Genomic DNA, 16,434 nt, shown 5'->3' on the forward strand with positions numbered 1-16,434 from the left:
AGAATAAGAAGAAGATGCTCACATTTCTAATCGGGGGTTTTCACCCATAAGAACCCGGACCCATTTCTACTTTTGAGAAAATTAAGGGGAACATCATTTAGACTAAATAGACCACCTAGAACACATTTCTGACAAGAAACCCCCCCTAGTGTCAAGTATCTGAAATGTATCAAATATCTGAAATGTGACATGTCACATTAAGCTTTAATGGTAAAATAACTCTTATATTTAACTTAATTAATGAGGATGATTTTTTGGTTTAAATTAGTTTGAACATTCTTAGAATTGAAGAATAAGACCAGCTAAATTAACTGAGCAGATCATAATAGTGTGTCTAATTGTGCATATTACGTCACTTTGGGTTTACTGTGAAAGTTTAGGGTTAAAGTCCCGATGTGACACCAGTGTCACAGCAATATTTATCTCATTTGTTTCATATCAATTTGATCAATAAATGTTTCCACAACAGGTGAAATGTAATAAAGGACATGTTATGTTAGCATTTTAATTCTTAAATGGCTTGAATTTTACCTTTAGCAAAAAAAAAAACCTTTGAAATGTAGCTCGTTATGTCATATTTGTTAGTCTGGCACATGGACATCTTGGACATGTTGTTATGGGAACACAAAATCAAATGTCCTGGACCATGACCCACAAGACTGTTCAGTGTGTGTCAATTAGGGACTTCATGAGATAAAATAAAGGCTAAAGCTGTATAAGGAACTTTCCAGAAAATGTCAAGTTCATGTGACACCCGTGTCACGATGGGTCCTTATGGTTTAAGCATACATTTACTGTAATGGCCCGTCCATTTTTGTAATTAATTCAGCAAAGTATTTTTAACTGGTCAGGACACTTTTATTGACCTATAACAGTATCACAAAGCATGCATTTCCCAAGGGGCTTTACAGTCAGTAGGCTACAGCATGACATACTCTGTCGTCCTTTTATACCTCGCTTCAGATAAGGAAAAACTCCCCGCCCAAAAAGACAGTAAAGTGTAAAACATTTCAGATTTTGTCCCCTGAACTACAATGTATTTGCTTGTGGAGACAAAACAATAATTGTCTAATATAATTTACAATTCCCTTGAAAGTGACAAACAAATCAGTGGGAAGTGAATACAAAATGATTGCATATTCGTGTGGATAGTTCCAAACAAGGCATTCTGAATAGGAAAATCACAGACAGTTTTTTGTAAAAAATGCCTTTTAAGGTTGAATATTTATCTCTATAGAATGTATCCTAAAGCATACAGACATGTTAATTTCTTTATTTTACAAACTATTGGCAAAATAAGCACTGCACAGAAAGGTCAGTGTGAATAAGTAGAACGATTTGTTACCAATAAACTCTTCAAAACGATAAGAAAAAGGATCATTTTCAAGTTTTTCCAATCCGATACACACATTCTAAGCAATTCCTATTTTTCCAAATAAGGGACCAAAAGTGTTGGATGACACAAACTGTGTGGGACCCTGGATGTTTCCAATACGTCCACTTAGCCTTCACTAAGGTTAAAGGTTGTTGCTTCCTCTCCAAACATATTCTCTGCTACTAACTGCAAACAGAGAGAGCAGTACTTTGCAATCCTTTTATTTAGGCATCATTGACATCCCTGGAACTCTCACGCCTCTCTTTCATTCAGTCTTTTTATCTGGCATTGGCCTGAGGAAGAAGGCAGGCCTGGTGCGGCAGCGGTAGCACAGAGCCTGAGGCATCAGAGCGTACAGAATGTTGACCAGCAAGAAGACAGGCTGGCCGCCAGCAGGCACTCTGTATGAGAACGGTGTCCGTGTGTGAAGTGACGCACAGATATGAGTGAACTGGGCCTGTGAAGTAAAGCAGAGGGAGAGAATTGGAAAAATCTATTTCACACTAACAGGGACATTGGTTTCCTGTCTAGCTTGAAGAGTTCACATATCTTTTGCAATAGGCTATATTTTGCTGCTGAAAAAATATATGGTTGAAGATGATGACTAATGGTGCCTTCAAAATATTTCAATTCTTCCTTTGTTGTACAAAAGCTGTAATTTGTTTTGGTTATGAATTTTCACAAAACTATTTCATTTTGTAATGATGACCATAAGAGCTGGAACAATATAATACTGCCTCTTATCTCCACATATGTTTTTCAATTCAACAGACTCTTGCCAGTTACCTTTTCATGGACACTCACTGAAAAAATACATATGTGCCCTCTCGCTTTCGCCACCTCAAGTCTTCATTATCAGGTGACAATAAAGACAAAGCTAAAAAGAACCTTAAAGCACACACACAAAAAGGAAAAGGGACACATGACACTAGCAGTCTCGACTGTCAGAGCATCAGCTTTCCTATTCATAGCCGACCTGAACAGCTGACATTTAACTGAATACCACCAAACCATTCCTCTCTTGCTGAAGTCAGCCTCTGCCCTTATCCCGCTGATGAGTGATGCGCTGCAGCCGAGCACAATAGCAGCTTTGTATTGTCCTGATATGACTGACCATGACCATGGTTATTTAATCATTGTATAAGTGGGAAAGAGATCAGTGGGTCATTCCAGTGGTATATTCCCTGTATCTGTAATTTAGATGTTTAAAGATATAATCTATGCTGGTTTTCCTAGTTTAAATTGACACAGAGCAGAGAACTTAATATAAGATATATGATAAATATTTGCTTTACAAGTTTTTCTCTTTCAAATATAGCATTCCTTGATTCAATGTAAATATATAACAATGATAAAACATGTTAGACATTAGCATTTTGTTTCACAGATAATGTAGCACAACAAATAAGCATTAAATGCAAAGGCTAACAAACACAATCAAACAATCACTAAACCAAGAAGACAACAAAATGCTTGAAAGAAGATAAATTGATTAGAGTGGATTAAATGACAAATCTAAGTTTACTAAGAATACAATAAAAAGGAGACTTTATTGGCATTAAAGCGCTATATACAATCAGAATTGCCAGAGTTTATCAGTCATAACTACAAGTTCTAATTTGTTGAGCACCGTTAGACCTGTTCTCTGGACTGTATGCTTGATTGACATTTATTTGCCCGATGCAGTCTATATAGTCATATGAAGTAATACGTCAATTGTCACTTTTTATAATGTCTTTGAATAAAGAGAATGTTTATCTTTCACCTTATTAACATCGTTCTGATATAGCAATTGTATTTTCATGCAAAACGCAATAATAACGACAAAATTAAAAATTAAATTAAAAAACTGTTGGATCAAATGAAAACATGTGTTTGGTTGTGAATAATCTCTATCTGAGGAGGCTTGGTTTCCTTGGTAACAACCAGTACCTGTGCCAGAGCTCCAGAGTGCACCAGAGTCAGGTCCGGCATCCACTCACATCCAGGGACCATCAGCCCGTAGAGAGTAATGATGTAGTACGGTCCAGAGTACAGCATGCCCACCAGCATCTGACCAACATGGACACAATTTAGAGGTGTATGCACAGACAGTGTTTCAGAATAAACATGAGGTATTTCATAGCTTCAGAGTTACCTGTGCTTTAGGATAGGCAGTAGGGTCTTTCAGGTAAGGCTCATACTGCTGTGTGTACTCTTGACACCATGTGCTGGAACAGTCCAGAACAACCTTAAACACAAAATACACAGGCACGCCACATAAAGACATATTTTCAACCCATGTGTGTGTGCAGTTGATCCTCTCAAGGTTTCTTACCAGGCCTCTGAAGACACAGAAAGCGAAAGCAGGGACGAGGTAGATGATGAACAGTAAGTCCAGAGGTCTGTGTAGTAAACTTTTTTGTTCAGCCTCCTGGATGTTACGAAAGAAAGCAACATCATGACATTAAACTAAAAAACGTTGCATCACATACATAGCTCTGTCACACACTGAAGAGGTGCTGGAGGTGAAACGTTTGGCTGTTGTGTTAAGCCTTGGGAGGAAATGTGCAATTTTTGACTTTTCGAAATGTATATTGCACCGACTAACAGGTATACAACAAAAAAGGAAGCTTAAATTGATCAAAGCCAAGAGACCAGTAGTATGTAATGGACTGGCAATCATAAACATGTTCTCGAAGGTCATAGAGACAGAACAAATAATGTAAGAGAGCCAATGTCCTGAAAAATAAGAAATGTCTTTCTTATTTATAAAGCTCCAGAGACTGAACTTTTTATTTTATTAAGGCAAATGTTCATGTGTCCACCTGTTTAAGGTATAAAGTTAGCATGTCTTTTAAATGATCATAATCAAATATTTTAAAAATAGAATTGTGGTGTCTTATATTTCCAAACTGCTCTACACATGTTATATTTTCTTCATTAATAAGTATCTATTAAAAAACCCATGTATGTGAACCAGTGATATGTTTTATTTTAACAGTTCTGATCCTGACTTACAGTCAACTCATCTTCCTGTGTGGAGGGCTGACTGAAGATGTGGAAGCAGGCCCAAACAGACACCGAGATGTATAGCATGTGCAGGAGGAAGAAATAATTAACTTCGGTTCCATGCTTTCCTGAGAATAGACAGAAGATTTATATGTCACTTTGAGAGACGCAAACCAAGACAGACAAATGTATCTACATCAGAATGTGAATGTATCTATCATGTGAATCTTTTTCAAATTGACTTCAGTTTGGACCTTTGTAGTATTCTCAAGAGAGGTATGTGACGCTACACTAAAAACATGCCATTATTTTTACTTACCCACAGTACTCCCAAGAATGTAGACTATGGCACGCATGAGAAAAGATCCCACCCAGTAGAGACCAATGGCTCGGTAACTGTCCCTGTGGAGAAACAAAAAATAAACACATTATACTTTGATAGATAGATAGATAGACAGATAGATAGATAGATAGATAGATAGATAGATAGATAGATAGATAGATAGATAGATAGATAGATAGATAGATAGATAGATAGATAGATAGATAGATAGATAGATAGATAGATAGATAGATAGTTAGATAGATAGATAGATAGATAGATAGATAGATAGATAGCTAGATAGATAGATAGACAGATAGATAGACAGATAGATAGATAGATAGATAAATAGCACTTACCCCCAAGTAATCGCAGCAATCATGAGCAGATACATGAGATAGTGAACACAGCCATCCCAGTAGGAGATCATGTGCCCATATGCTGTGTTAATATGTGGATCTGCCTGAAACACAGGGCAGTTTTATTATCAGGAATGTGTGCAGGCTGTGCATACTGACAACTCACTGACAGGATTCACAACAAAACACTTGCCTGCCTGAGGTAAAATGTCACAAATCCATCAATGATGTTGTCCTGCTCCAACCCAATGATCAGATTCACAACACTGAAGAAGGCATACACTGCATACACTGGACACATAGATATACTTTTATTTTAATTCAGTTTGGTGACAAAACAACAATAGATACTTTTGGATATTTTATGTGAATATGGTTTGGTCCCAACATGAAAACATGCATTTCTGAATCCATACCATAGAAAAGAGGATCTGCTGGAGCCTTCTTCTTGAACATAAAATGTGCAATTGACAGGATGATGACTGTTGAACACCCAGCGAAGATGAAAGCTTGAGCGCTAAATGCAATACAATATATTATTATAATAATACAAATAATAAAGTATATTTCAAAAGAGTTTATGACAAATACCATTATCCTATTATCTGTTCCACTAATGATACAATTTTCTTCATCATCACAGGCATAGAACAAACACAAGATAAAAAGCCTCACCTGTTGGCTATGAAGGAATTAAATAAATAGCAGATGGGGATGGACATCAAGGAGAGCACAAACACTCCCGTCCCTGCAGACGCACTCATCGCGACCAGGCTGAGAATCTAATAAGTGAGCTGTTAAAGACACATTTGTTTAGTCTGCGAGTCTCATATCTCAAGGAGTGAGGTGAAGTCAATGGTAGGAACAAACTTCAGATGCAGCTCGGGTATGCTCTGTCTTGTTCTTCTGGTCTTTCTCACTCCCCCTCACTTCCTCTCTGCCTCATACCCACTGTCACACACACACACACACACACACACACACACACACACACACACACACACACACACACACACACACACACACACACACACACACACACACACACACACACACACACACACACACACACACACACACACACACACACACACGATTAGTCGACTTTGAGGGTAAGGTTTGTTTATTTTATTTTATTGAAAGTGCAGACTCTGACATCTAGTGGTCGATTGGAACATGTGAAGCAGGCAGCAATATATTCACATTTAACAATAAGCAAATAAGTAGCATTAAGTGCGGCTTAATAAAAACAAATGTATTTATTTGGGGCTTAATAACAATGTTACTTATAATTGATCAAACATGTTGAAATCCACAGTTTTAAAGGTTGCTATGATTACATCCAATATGATTTATACATGATGCAATGACAAGCGTTTGATAAATAGTGAAAATCTATAACATATTGTAGGCAATAGCTATAGATAAATAATTACTATTACGGCGAAAGTGTTCCTTCAGAAATGTTTTATTTGACTAACTTTGACTAACTACGACTTTACTCCTTAAACAGGGCATGATGTGTTATGACATATTACAATATGTCCTCAGGGATCACTTTACATTTGGTTATACTAATATAGGCGACACCTTTTAGGCTTTACCTTTAGTTATATACTACTATTGTACTACCCTTTCACACCTCCATTGCACCGCCTCCGACTCCCCATCTCTCGGCACTACACTATAATATTTTTATACTAATGCACTTTATTTTTCTTAACCGAATATTTGTTTTACACTGTTTTTGGGTGTAGTTATATAAAAAGTCTATGGTAGTCGTCTTAATCATGTGTCTGTTATTTTTGTTGTTACGTATTTGTATTGATTCCGTCCTTTTAATAGATCTTAGATTTTTGCGCCTTTTTTCATCACTTTACGTTAGTGTGTTGCTCTTGTACTCAGCAATAAAGTTGAATGAAAAAAAAGTGTTGTGAAGGAAGTGTGCGTCTGCGTCATTTCTGGAGAGACGCAAACTAGCAGAGCTAAACATCAAAGAACGATGGCGTCCACCGCAGTGGATACCACGTAAATAAATAACGACCCAAACGGTACGGTCGGTGTATTTTCGTCTGTCGTTGCCGGTGCTTAGTAGGAGTAGAGATAGAAAAAATAGTAACGTGTCGTTATGGCGACCGGGAGCGGGAGCGGCAGCAGCGTCGGCTTAGCGTCAAACCATGACGGTCAAGAGGCAGCATCAAACTCGGTTCAGTCTGGAGCCGCATCAGTGCCGTCCAACGCGCCTGTGTCCGGTGCTGCCCCCGGTGCTGCCCGGTCTGCCTCCCCGCCTGAGCTCGGCCTTCAGCGGGAGCCCATGTACAACTGGCAGGCGACGAAGAGCTCCCTGAAGGAGCGCTTCGCCTTCCTCTTCAACAACGAGCTGCTCAGCGACGTCAGGTTCATCGTGGGGAAAGACAGGCAGGCCCAGAGGATACCGGCCCATAAATTCGTCCTGGCCGCCGGCAGCGCCGTTTTTGATGCCATGTTCAACGGGGGCATGGCCACAACCTCGGCGGAAATAGAGCTGCCCGATGTGGAACCAGCAGCCTTTCTCGCCTTGCTCAGGTAGGACAGCTGCTACTGGGCTGTGTAAAATATGCACCATGCACAGGGCACATTCAATACCACTTCGGTTACCAGGTTGTTCTGGAACATTCATCTTCAGGGACATTGGATATAGCCCAGGAGATGAATTCCCCGTTTAGGAATTTATTAAATATCCATATTTGTGTGATCATTTTATTTCACTGTCCAGTAAGATAATACAATACAGGCCATTTGTGTTTTACTCTAAATAATGATTCATCAGCTTTTGGTCTACTCTGTATTGAAGGTTTTAAACTTAAAAAGCATGCAGCTCATAGTATTTATTTGTGTACATGCGAAATTCTACCCTTTTCAGCTGGAAATAAAATATGTTCGTCAACAATAAAGATACAAAGAGGAAAGGAAAATAAGGGAACATTTTTGATCCAATCATACCTTAAGCCAAAAAAGTGTAACTTACATTTTTGAATGACAGACATCCTCCCAATTATTTCTGATGTAAATTATTTAACAGGAATACAGATGTGTTGATTATGTGAGAGGGACATTGAGAACATATTATCCTCAGTGTGAACCTGTACAGAAATGTTGGCATTTCAAGAGCTGACGTTAATCTTATGACATATGGCTGCTACAAAGACTCTCTAAATGTGGTGTTCATTAAAGCTGAAGTTCGTCAAGAAGAAACAACCTGGGTTTTCTGATAAACAATCTGATTCAACTTGGTAAACAAACACTTTATTCATAGACATAAATATGTAAAGATTAAGCCCCTGATCAACGGATGGAGGAATCAATTAAATACAAATCAGCACACAAATAATGAGTGGTTGACTTGTCTTTGAAACAGACTTGTGAGATGTCTCTCAGAACGTGACTCACTAAAAAATATGTTTTTATTTGGGACACACCTGGATTAGTGAGCTGTAATCTTACATTTTTGTAATGAATATATGCAGCACAAGTTTATCCATATGCGTAGAAGATGGTCTGTTAAAGTACAATAATTCACAGTGCCTTGAGCACATCGGACAACACCTACTGTTTTCCTTTTTGAAAATAAGGATTAAGGGATGAAACTTTGGGAAAACCAACCAGTTTATTCTGAGGAGTTGAGTAGGAGAACAAACTACTTATTTGCAGTGTAGTTGTGTTGTCGTTAGCTACGAAAATCACCACTGCAGTTTTTTGGGTTCAATCTGGCCTAAGCATGCATGACTAATTTCCAGCCCTACTTCCCTGTGTCTCCAGTGCAGTATTCACACATGCTCTTTAGAGTTTAGTGTCCTTGACATTTTTGTGTGCCTTTTTTCAGATACAACACGTTTTAGACACTTTAGTAAGATATAAAAACAAATGTTTATCCAAAATCCTTTTTTTCTATTGACCAATGTAGGAAAACATTTCTTGGTAGATCTTCTGAGGAGGAGCAGCTAAACATTACTTTATACAATTGGCTAAATGAAGGACATGAATTAGGTACTGTCTGATAAAATAACATCTGAGTAGACATCTGATGCCTTCTTTTGGACAGCTTTCGATTCTCTGTGCGGAGGACAGATTTAAAAACAAGCACTGAGGCTTATTTTACTGAGTTGCTCTATTAAGTTTTGTTGGCCTGTGATGTCATTTATACTGAGAGAAGATAACCCCATGAACACCTAACCTGACTCCACTAATTTCTTTGTTTCCTCTGTGCAGGTTCTTGTATTCTGACGAGGTCCACATTGGTCCGGAGACTGTGATGACGACCCTGTATACGGCTAAGAAGTACGCCGTCCCCGCCCTGGAGAGTCACTGTGTGGACTTCCTCACCAAGCACCTCCGAGCTGACAACGCCTTCATGCTTCTTGCTCAGGTAATCAACACGTCAATTGAATAGCACATACTTGAACCTAATAATTTCTGCACAGATATCAGATATAAAACAGACACGTTCAGATACATTTTATGGTTGTCGCATGCTTAGAATTATATTTTGATTTGTGATGCCTAAAGCCTTGAAAAAAAATATAAGACATTTTACAGCAACATGTCTTTGTAAAAGATTTGTCCAGTGGATAATTCAAAGACCTCCACAGATCCACTTCCTACTAAAGAAATAGTTCCAATCGTACTATTTGTCTTTTTTAATTTAATGGCCTATTTTTATAATTCAAGGACTTAAAATGAATTTACATTTGACCTTCATTCTATGAATACAAGTTATAACAACAGCTTGGACTGATTTCTTCAAAGTATAGTTCCTGGGGCACAATATAATATAATGCAATTTTGTCATCTGCTGGAAACTGACGGCTGCCTTACAGTCGAGCATGAAGCCATTTTTCTTTCTGTTTGTGATCCGCACCAGACCACCTTCCAGCCATTGATGGTTGAGTTTTTATGACATTAGCTTTTCTATTTTTGGATTATGCTGCCGTCTGTCTGGGTTCAGCATTCGGCTCTGATGCCTGCTACGCCTTCAGGCTGCATGCTCAGCTGCTTTCTGATAAAAAAACACTCCATTTGAGGTTTTTCAACCCAGGAACAGCGAGAACAGTCCTCCAAAAAACACCCAAAGCAACCCAGAGAAAAATCCCAGTTGTGAACTCTTAATTATCAGTTTTATTGCTGGGTAGCTAGTTTAAATCTAATTCATATTTAATCAAAAAAGAACAATATTTCTTCCAAACTACATAATTTATGAGATTTAAATGCAAAATGTTCTGACTAAGTGGATGTAAGTTTAAAAATGCAAGATAGAGAAGCATTCTTATTTTTTTTATTATATGAACATTATTTTGCTTTTTCGCATGTAAATGCAATGACCAATTTCATCTAAAACATACTAATGTGTCTTTTTTATGCATTTTGTTCCAGGCAAGGTTATTTGATGAGCCTCAACTTGCCAGTCTCTGCTTGGACACCATAGACAAAAGCACTGCGGACGCAATAAACGCAGAGAGCTTTACAGATATCGACCTCGGTATGTGTCTCTTTTGACCCGATATTTCCTTTTCTAAAGCTTTCTTTGGATGTGAACTGATGACTATTCTGTGTCTTCCAATGAGTAGACACCTTATGTGCAGTGCTCCAAAGAGACACACTGAGCATCAGGGAGAACCGCTTGTTTGGGGCGGTAGTCCGGTGGGCCGAGGCAGAGTGTTACAGACAACAGCTTCCCCCGACCTCGGAGAACAAACAGAAGGTTCTGGGCAAAGCTGTCCCGCTCATACGCTTCCCGCTTATGACTGTTGAGGAGTTCGCTGCAGGTAAGCGCACCACTAACCCTAACCCTTTTAACACCACTACCATTTCAACATATTCATCATGTCCATACTGCTTGAACCACAGAAACCAGCTTGATATTCTTTCTTGTGCAACAGGGCCTGCCCAGTCTGGAATATTGTTCGATCGGGAGGTGGTAAATCTGTTTTTACACTTTACAGTAAACCCCAAACCAAGGGTCGACTACATCGACAGGCCCCGCTGCTGCCTCAGGGGCGAGGAGTGCAGCATTAATAGATTCCAGCAGGTTGAGAGTCGATGGGGGTACAGTGGTACCAGCGACAGAATCAGGTGAGATGGCAACATCCGTGATCATTTTTATTAACCTAAAGAAATGATATTGAAGCTACATTTACATTTTATTTGGGTCTAATTTCCTCTCTGTCTTTCTCCTTCTGCAGATTCAATGTTAATAAAAGAATATCCATAGTGGGTTTTGGCCTGTATGGTTCAATACATGGACCCACTGACTATCAGGTCAACATACAGGTAACTTTTGGCATTAAGGCATATTAATGTTACAGGAATTATCACCAGTGCTTTTGTGAGGGGGGTGATCATTTTCAGTTTTTAGGAAGGACTGGATTTCATTCAATTAGAACGGTATATTGGTATAGCAAAACAGTTTTTATACCAATTTCTTTTTTTGTGTACCTTTTTTGATGAAAATAAACTCAAAATTGCTCAATTATAATTTAAATCAGCATGCTTTTCATGCGAGTGCTGATGCTTTACAGATTTTCCAGTCTTATCTTGGGTTGAACATGCTTCCCTTCATCCTTTGTGATATATGTTACTTTATGAATATATTTATGAATTACAATTTGATGATTAATACGGCATACTTGTGATCTATGGGCCTAAGACACTGACTGTGTAGGATCACAATATCCCTACGAACTTTTGTGGCATGTAATCCCTCCCACATCTCTCTAAGATAAGGCTTGAAATGTCCAAGAAACAAATCTCATCAGTGTTTCCCCTATATACAAATAGTGGCGGCGCAGCGCCGCTGCTGAAATATGAGCGCCGCTGCTAGGGGGCGCCAGCCAGGTGAGGTACCCCAAAAAAAAAAAAAAAAACTTTTTTTGTTTTTCTTAAAATAATAATAAGTGGCGACCCTTTTTCATTTTTGATTGTTTGTTATGTACATTTGTAGTATTTGTGTTACTGGCATAGGCCGTCGCCTAGGGCGCCAGATCTGGGGGGCGCTACGCTGGTAGCTCTGGGAGGGAAAAAACATTTTTGACCGTTGGCGCTCATCCAAATGTTCGGCCTTGATGTAACAACATTCATAATTAAGTAAATGTAACACCCTTTTCACCCCGGTTACACGTTTAATTTGCCCTGTACGGTGGGCGCTGTAAGTGATGAAAGTGGGGGATGTTGGCTTATCAGGCGCCCGCAGCTCACAGCCAAAGTGCGAGCGTGGTAGCGAGAGAGCGAACAAGGGAGAGGGTGCACCGGTACCGGCGCTGTTGTTATTAGAATCTGGTGCTAGCTGCACTAACGGATATAAGATGTAGATGTTTCTTCAACCAGGGTGGAGGAGAGCTCTCCTGTCAGAGTGAGAGGCTCAGTGAGGTTAAGGACTTTCTGAGTATTTAGATAGTTAATTTTAGTCTAAGTTCTCTCAGTGGGTCTCAAACATTTTGACCACAAATTATGTAAACACATATTTCCAAGGCACTCCTTTATAATTATTAGGATAAATAAAAATAGGTTTGAAATCATTCCAATGTATACTTAACCAGAATATCGTTTAAAGTTGGAGAGATACAAAAATATGCATAAATAAATAAATGTTAACTAGGTAAAATAAGTTTGAATGAACAACAAAAATAAAATAAGCTACATTTATTTGTTATTGGCTATGGTAGGTTATTGGTTATGTTCACATACTTATTTGATTATTAAAATGTAAACCGATCTTTTTCATATGGGCGTTTTAGAGTTGTACCCCCTACATCAGGTCTGTAGTAATTGTGTGCTCAAAGTGCACCAGATTGAAGCATTTTACTGGACCCCCCTAGAGGATGTGACGTCCACCCCCCAATTCAAATATGTTCATACAATACTGAATACATTTGAAGCCATTTTGACATCTATTACCTATGTCAATAAGTTTCTGTTTTTGCAGTGTATTTTTCTTTTGTAGAGATTTTTCATTTATTCTTTACACATAAAATGTCGCCTAAAGTCTCACCTAGGACAGCAAATTGTCTAGAACCGGCCCTGGTACTAGGCCTCAAGAGCCTTTCTTGTGCTGACACATGGCTGACACATAGAAACAAATTGGCGGGTGCACTTCGCACGCGCACACATTAAAAAATTCCACGCGCTCCGCGCTCACATTAATGCTGGGCCCACGTGCCTTAGCACCGCTGCTATGACTCCATCCTAGGGGAAACTCTGCTCATGTTCACTTTTTATGATTATGCCACAATTTGAGCCAACTAAAGTTGGTATAATTTAGTCCACACTTAAAAGCGATATGGGAAAATAAATCAGCTTATACTTCCAGTTACCAAACTGAAAATACACGTCCTAACAGATACGTTTTTATTATTTATTAACTAAAGACATTATCCTGTCCTGCAGATCTTAGAGAGCGACAAGCGCATTACTCTGGGACAGAACGACACAGGTTTCAACTGTGACGGCACGGCAAACACGTTCAGGGTGATGTTCAAAGAGCCTGTGGAAATCCTACCCAATGTCAGCTACACTGCATGTGCCACCTTAAAGGTCAGTCTCCTGTATTTAAAATATGTGTAATTGCATAAATTAACACACGTTTCGACCCAAATAAGGATTAACCTATTTCATGTTTGTTTTTCATTCAACATCTCAGGGCCCGGACTCCCATTACGGCACAAAAGGGTTGAAAAAAGTGCAACGGGAAACAGCAACGGGGACCAAGACAACGTTTTTATTTTTTAGCTCACCGGGAAATAACAACGGTACATCAGTGGAGGACGGGCAGATACCAGAGATCATCTACTACACCTAGACTTAACACATTGCCACGCAGGTACATTGAAGCAGGAGACCTCAGACTGCTGGGAAGACTAGACTGCTGGAGATAAACGTAGTGCCTCAAGATCCCGTGGAATAGAGAATGTGTGTGTTTGAGAGTGTGTGTGTGTGTGTACATATGCTGAATCTGTCTATACAAAAGTGGTGTACGGACAACATCAACAATGTGGAAGTAAGCAGAGATGTCTGGGAAAAAAAGCTTTTCGGGCATAAACTGTATCATCAGTTGTAAATGATCTTAATACTGATGTCTTATCTGTTTTTATCATTAAGCTGCTGTGCAGGAGTTAATCCTGAACTAGTGAAACTAGAGACAGCTACCATTTGTTGGTCGGCACCATTTCATTTTAATTTCTCAGTTTATGCTGATGCATTTACCAGAAGTATGATATTTGCATATTTTTTATTGTGCACTGTGATCATTTATTCAGCAGGTGTCTTCAAGTACTTTGTTTTTGCATTGTATTAAGGATCCAAGTGTGTTGTGTAACTGCGCCAGTGGTACATGCTGTAATTTATGACTTTGTTTGCTTAGCACTTCATTAAAATGTAAAACAAGGACACTCGCGAATTTTAATAGTGAAAAAAAGGTCTTTTTGGCAATAAAATGTGGTGAACCAAAGTAAGATTTTTTTCTTTTGATAAACTCCATACTGTATATTGTTGGTCTTGAACAAATATTTGTTGTATCTCTATTTTTGTCACTAGAGGATGCTAGAGACTTCAAACAGCTACAAACTATACAGATAACCTGAGGGGTGGAAGGATGGAATAAGTTGTTCCCATTATGTCGGTTAAATCTGAACGGATAGGTGATCAAGGAGATACAAACAAAACTTCTGCTACAAACAATTAATTACCCTCTTCAGGCATTTAAATTATTTCAATGTAACAATATGAGCAGAGACGGCCCGATCCATTAAGCGACATGAGCGGCCGCTTAGGGCCCCACAGCCACTAAGGGGAACCCTAGCAACAACAAAAAAATCTCAGTACACCGTCGCCGTGATAAGTATATTCTTTAAAAATATAATGTTTTTTAGCGTTACATGGTGATTTCAAAGAAAGCTCTCTGGGAAATGTTGACTTACTGTTCGACAAGAAGCTGGAAGCTACCTTACAGTACACAGTTGATCCTGAGTCCTGTAAGTTAAGGTGTTTCATAGTTAGCTTAGCTAAGCATCAACCTAGCACTGAAATATATGGATGTTATGTGACAGTATTTCTGAGAAAAAGTCAGCTAAATTGGTGGCATAGTTGCCACTGCTTTACGTGTCGACAGCATGTTTGAACGTATTTGCAGCAGTAAATGTGGCTGTTTGGCCATTGACGTTGCCATAACAACATCTGAATTTAAATGTGCAACCTCTTTTTGTGACAGATTTGTGCAAGAAATTCTAATTCTTCTGAATGATATTCCTATTGACAGCTACACTGAACAAAAATATAAATGCAACACTTTTTCTTTTTGCTCCCATTTTTCATGAGATGAACTCAAAGATCTAAAACATTTTCTATATACACAAAATAACCATTTATCTCAAATATTGTTCACAAATCTGAAAAAATCTGTGATAGTGAGCACTTCTCCTTTGCCGAGATAATCCATCCCACCTCACAGGTGTGGCATATCAAGATGCTGATTAGACAGCATGATTATTGCACAGGTGTGCCTTAGGCTGGCCACAATAAAAGGCCACTCTGAAAGTGCAGTTTTGCTTTATTCTGGGGGGGTCCGAAAACCCTAGGTTTAACCCTAACCCTAACCTTAACATGTCACCCATTGAGCATGTTTGGGATGCTCTGGATCGGTGTATGCGACAGCGTGTTCCAGTTCCTGCCAATATCCAGCAACTTCGCACAGCCATTGAAGAGGAGTGGACCAACATTCCACAGGCCACAATCAACAACCTGATCAACTCTATGCGAAGGAGATGTGTTGCACTGCGTGAGGCAAATGGTGGTCACACCAGATACTGACTGGTTTTCGGACCCCCCCAGACCCCCCCAATAAAGCAAAACTGCACTTTCAGAGTGGCCTTTTATTGTGGCCAGCCTACGGCACACCTGTGCAATAATCATGCTTGATATGCCACACCTGTGAGGTGGGATGGATTATCTCGGCAAAGGAGAAGTGCTCACTATCACAGATCTTTTCAGATTTATGAACAATATTTGAGAGAAATGGTTATTTTGTGTATATAGAAAATGTTTTAGATCTTTGAGTTCATCTCGTGAAAAATGGGAGCAAGAACAAAAGTGTTGCATTTATATTTTTGTTCAGTGTAGTTTCTAGGTGAACATTATGAGATGGACAGCCAGAGAGAATAAATGAAAAACATTCATGAAATACTATATGACAAAACAAGAATACAGTTTAAGTGATTTGTAAAATATCCATAAAGAAAAATCTGCTTACAGTTCTGTTTCACATGGGTGTTGAGAGATGTATCCATAGATCTCTTAATTTTGCTCTCAAAGTGCACCAGATTGATGCTTTTAACTTCAATATTTAAAAAAATATCTTCCCG

The 16,434-nt window shown here is 38.9% G+C and overlaps 2 protein-coding genes across 5 annotated transcripts; one reads left to right on the forward strand and one right to left on the reverse strand.

Annotated features, from left to right (window-relative positions):
- Positions 1-834: 834 nt before the first annotated feature.
- LOC307030142 (transmembrane 6 superfamily member 1-like) lies at positions 835-6,634 on the reverse strand. 3 transcript variants are annotated; one of them, XM_079666399.1, is made up of 11 exons: positions 5,918-6,634; positions 5,723-5,841; positions 5,464-5,564; positions 5,237-5,338; positions 5,048-5,147; positions 4,686-4,768; positions 4,376-4,494; positions 3,693-3,788; positions 3,513-3,605; positions 3,308-3,427; positions 835-1,832 (listed from the first exon to the last, which is right to left on the reverse strand). In XM_079666399.1, the coding sequence occupies exons 2-11, from the start codon at positions 5,809-5,811 to the stop codon at positions 1,641-1,643; spliced, it is 1,095 nt and encodes a 364-aa protein (XP_079522525.1). In that variant the 5' UTR covers positions 5,812-5,841; positions 5,918-6,634; the 3' UTR covers positions 835-1,640. The 3 variants fall into 3 exon arrangements, with proteins under 3 accessions (XP_079522525.1, XP_079522526.1, XP_079522527.1); XM_079666400.1 differs by lacking the exons at positions 5,723-5,841; positions 5,918-6,634 and having other exon boundaries at positions 5,241-5,338; positions 5,464-5,713; XM_079666401.1 differs by lacking the exons at positions 5,464-5,564; positions 5,723-5,841; positions 5,918-6,634 and having other exon boundaries at positions 5,241-5,376.
- A 360-nt stretch (positions 6,635-6,994) lies between these two features.
- LOC307030141 (BTB/POZ domain-containing protein 1-like) lies at positions 6,995-14,525 on the forward strand. Of its 2 annotated transcripts, none has more exons than XM_079666398.1 (8): positions 6,995-7,612; positions 9,296-9,452; positions 10,457-10,562; positions 10,651-10,848; positions 11,026-11,155; positions 11,266-11,353; positions 13,466-13,612; positions 13,719-14,525. In XM_079666398.1, the coding sequence occupies exons 1-8, from the start codon at positions 7,176-7,178 to the stop codon at positions 13,875-13,877; spliced, it is 1,422 nt and encodes a 473-aa protein (XP_079522524.1). In that variant the 5' UTR covers positions 6,995-7,175; the 3' UTR covers positions 13,878-14,525. The 2 variants fall into 2 exon arrangements, with proteins under 2 accessions (XP_079522524.1, XP_079522523.1); XM_079666397.1 differs by having other exon boundaries at positions 6,996-7,612; positions 10,963-11,155.
- The last annotated feature ends 1,909 nt before the right edge of the window (positions 14,526-16,434 follow it).

The sequence above is a fragment of the Notothenia rossii genome (assembly GCF_949606895.1).
Source record: "Notothenia rossii genome assembly, chromosome: 2".
NCBI classification, from domain to species: domain Eukaryota; kingdom Metazoa; phylum Chordata; class Actinopteri; order Perciformes; family Nototheniidae; genus Notothenia; species Notothenia rossii.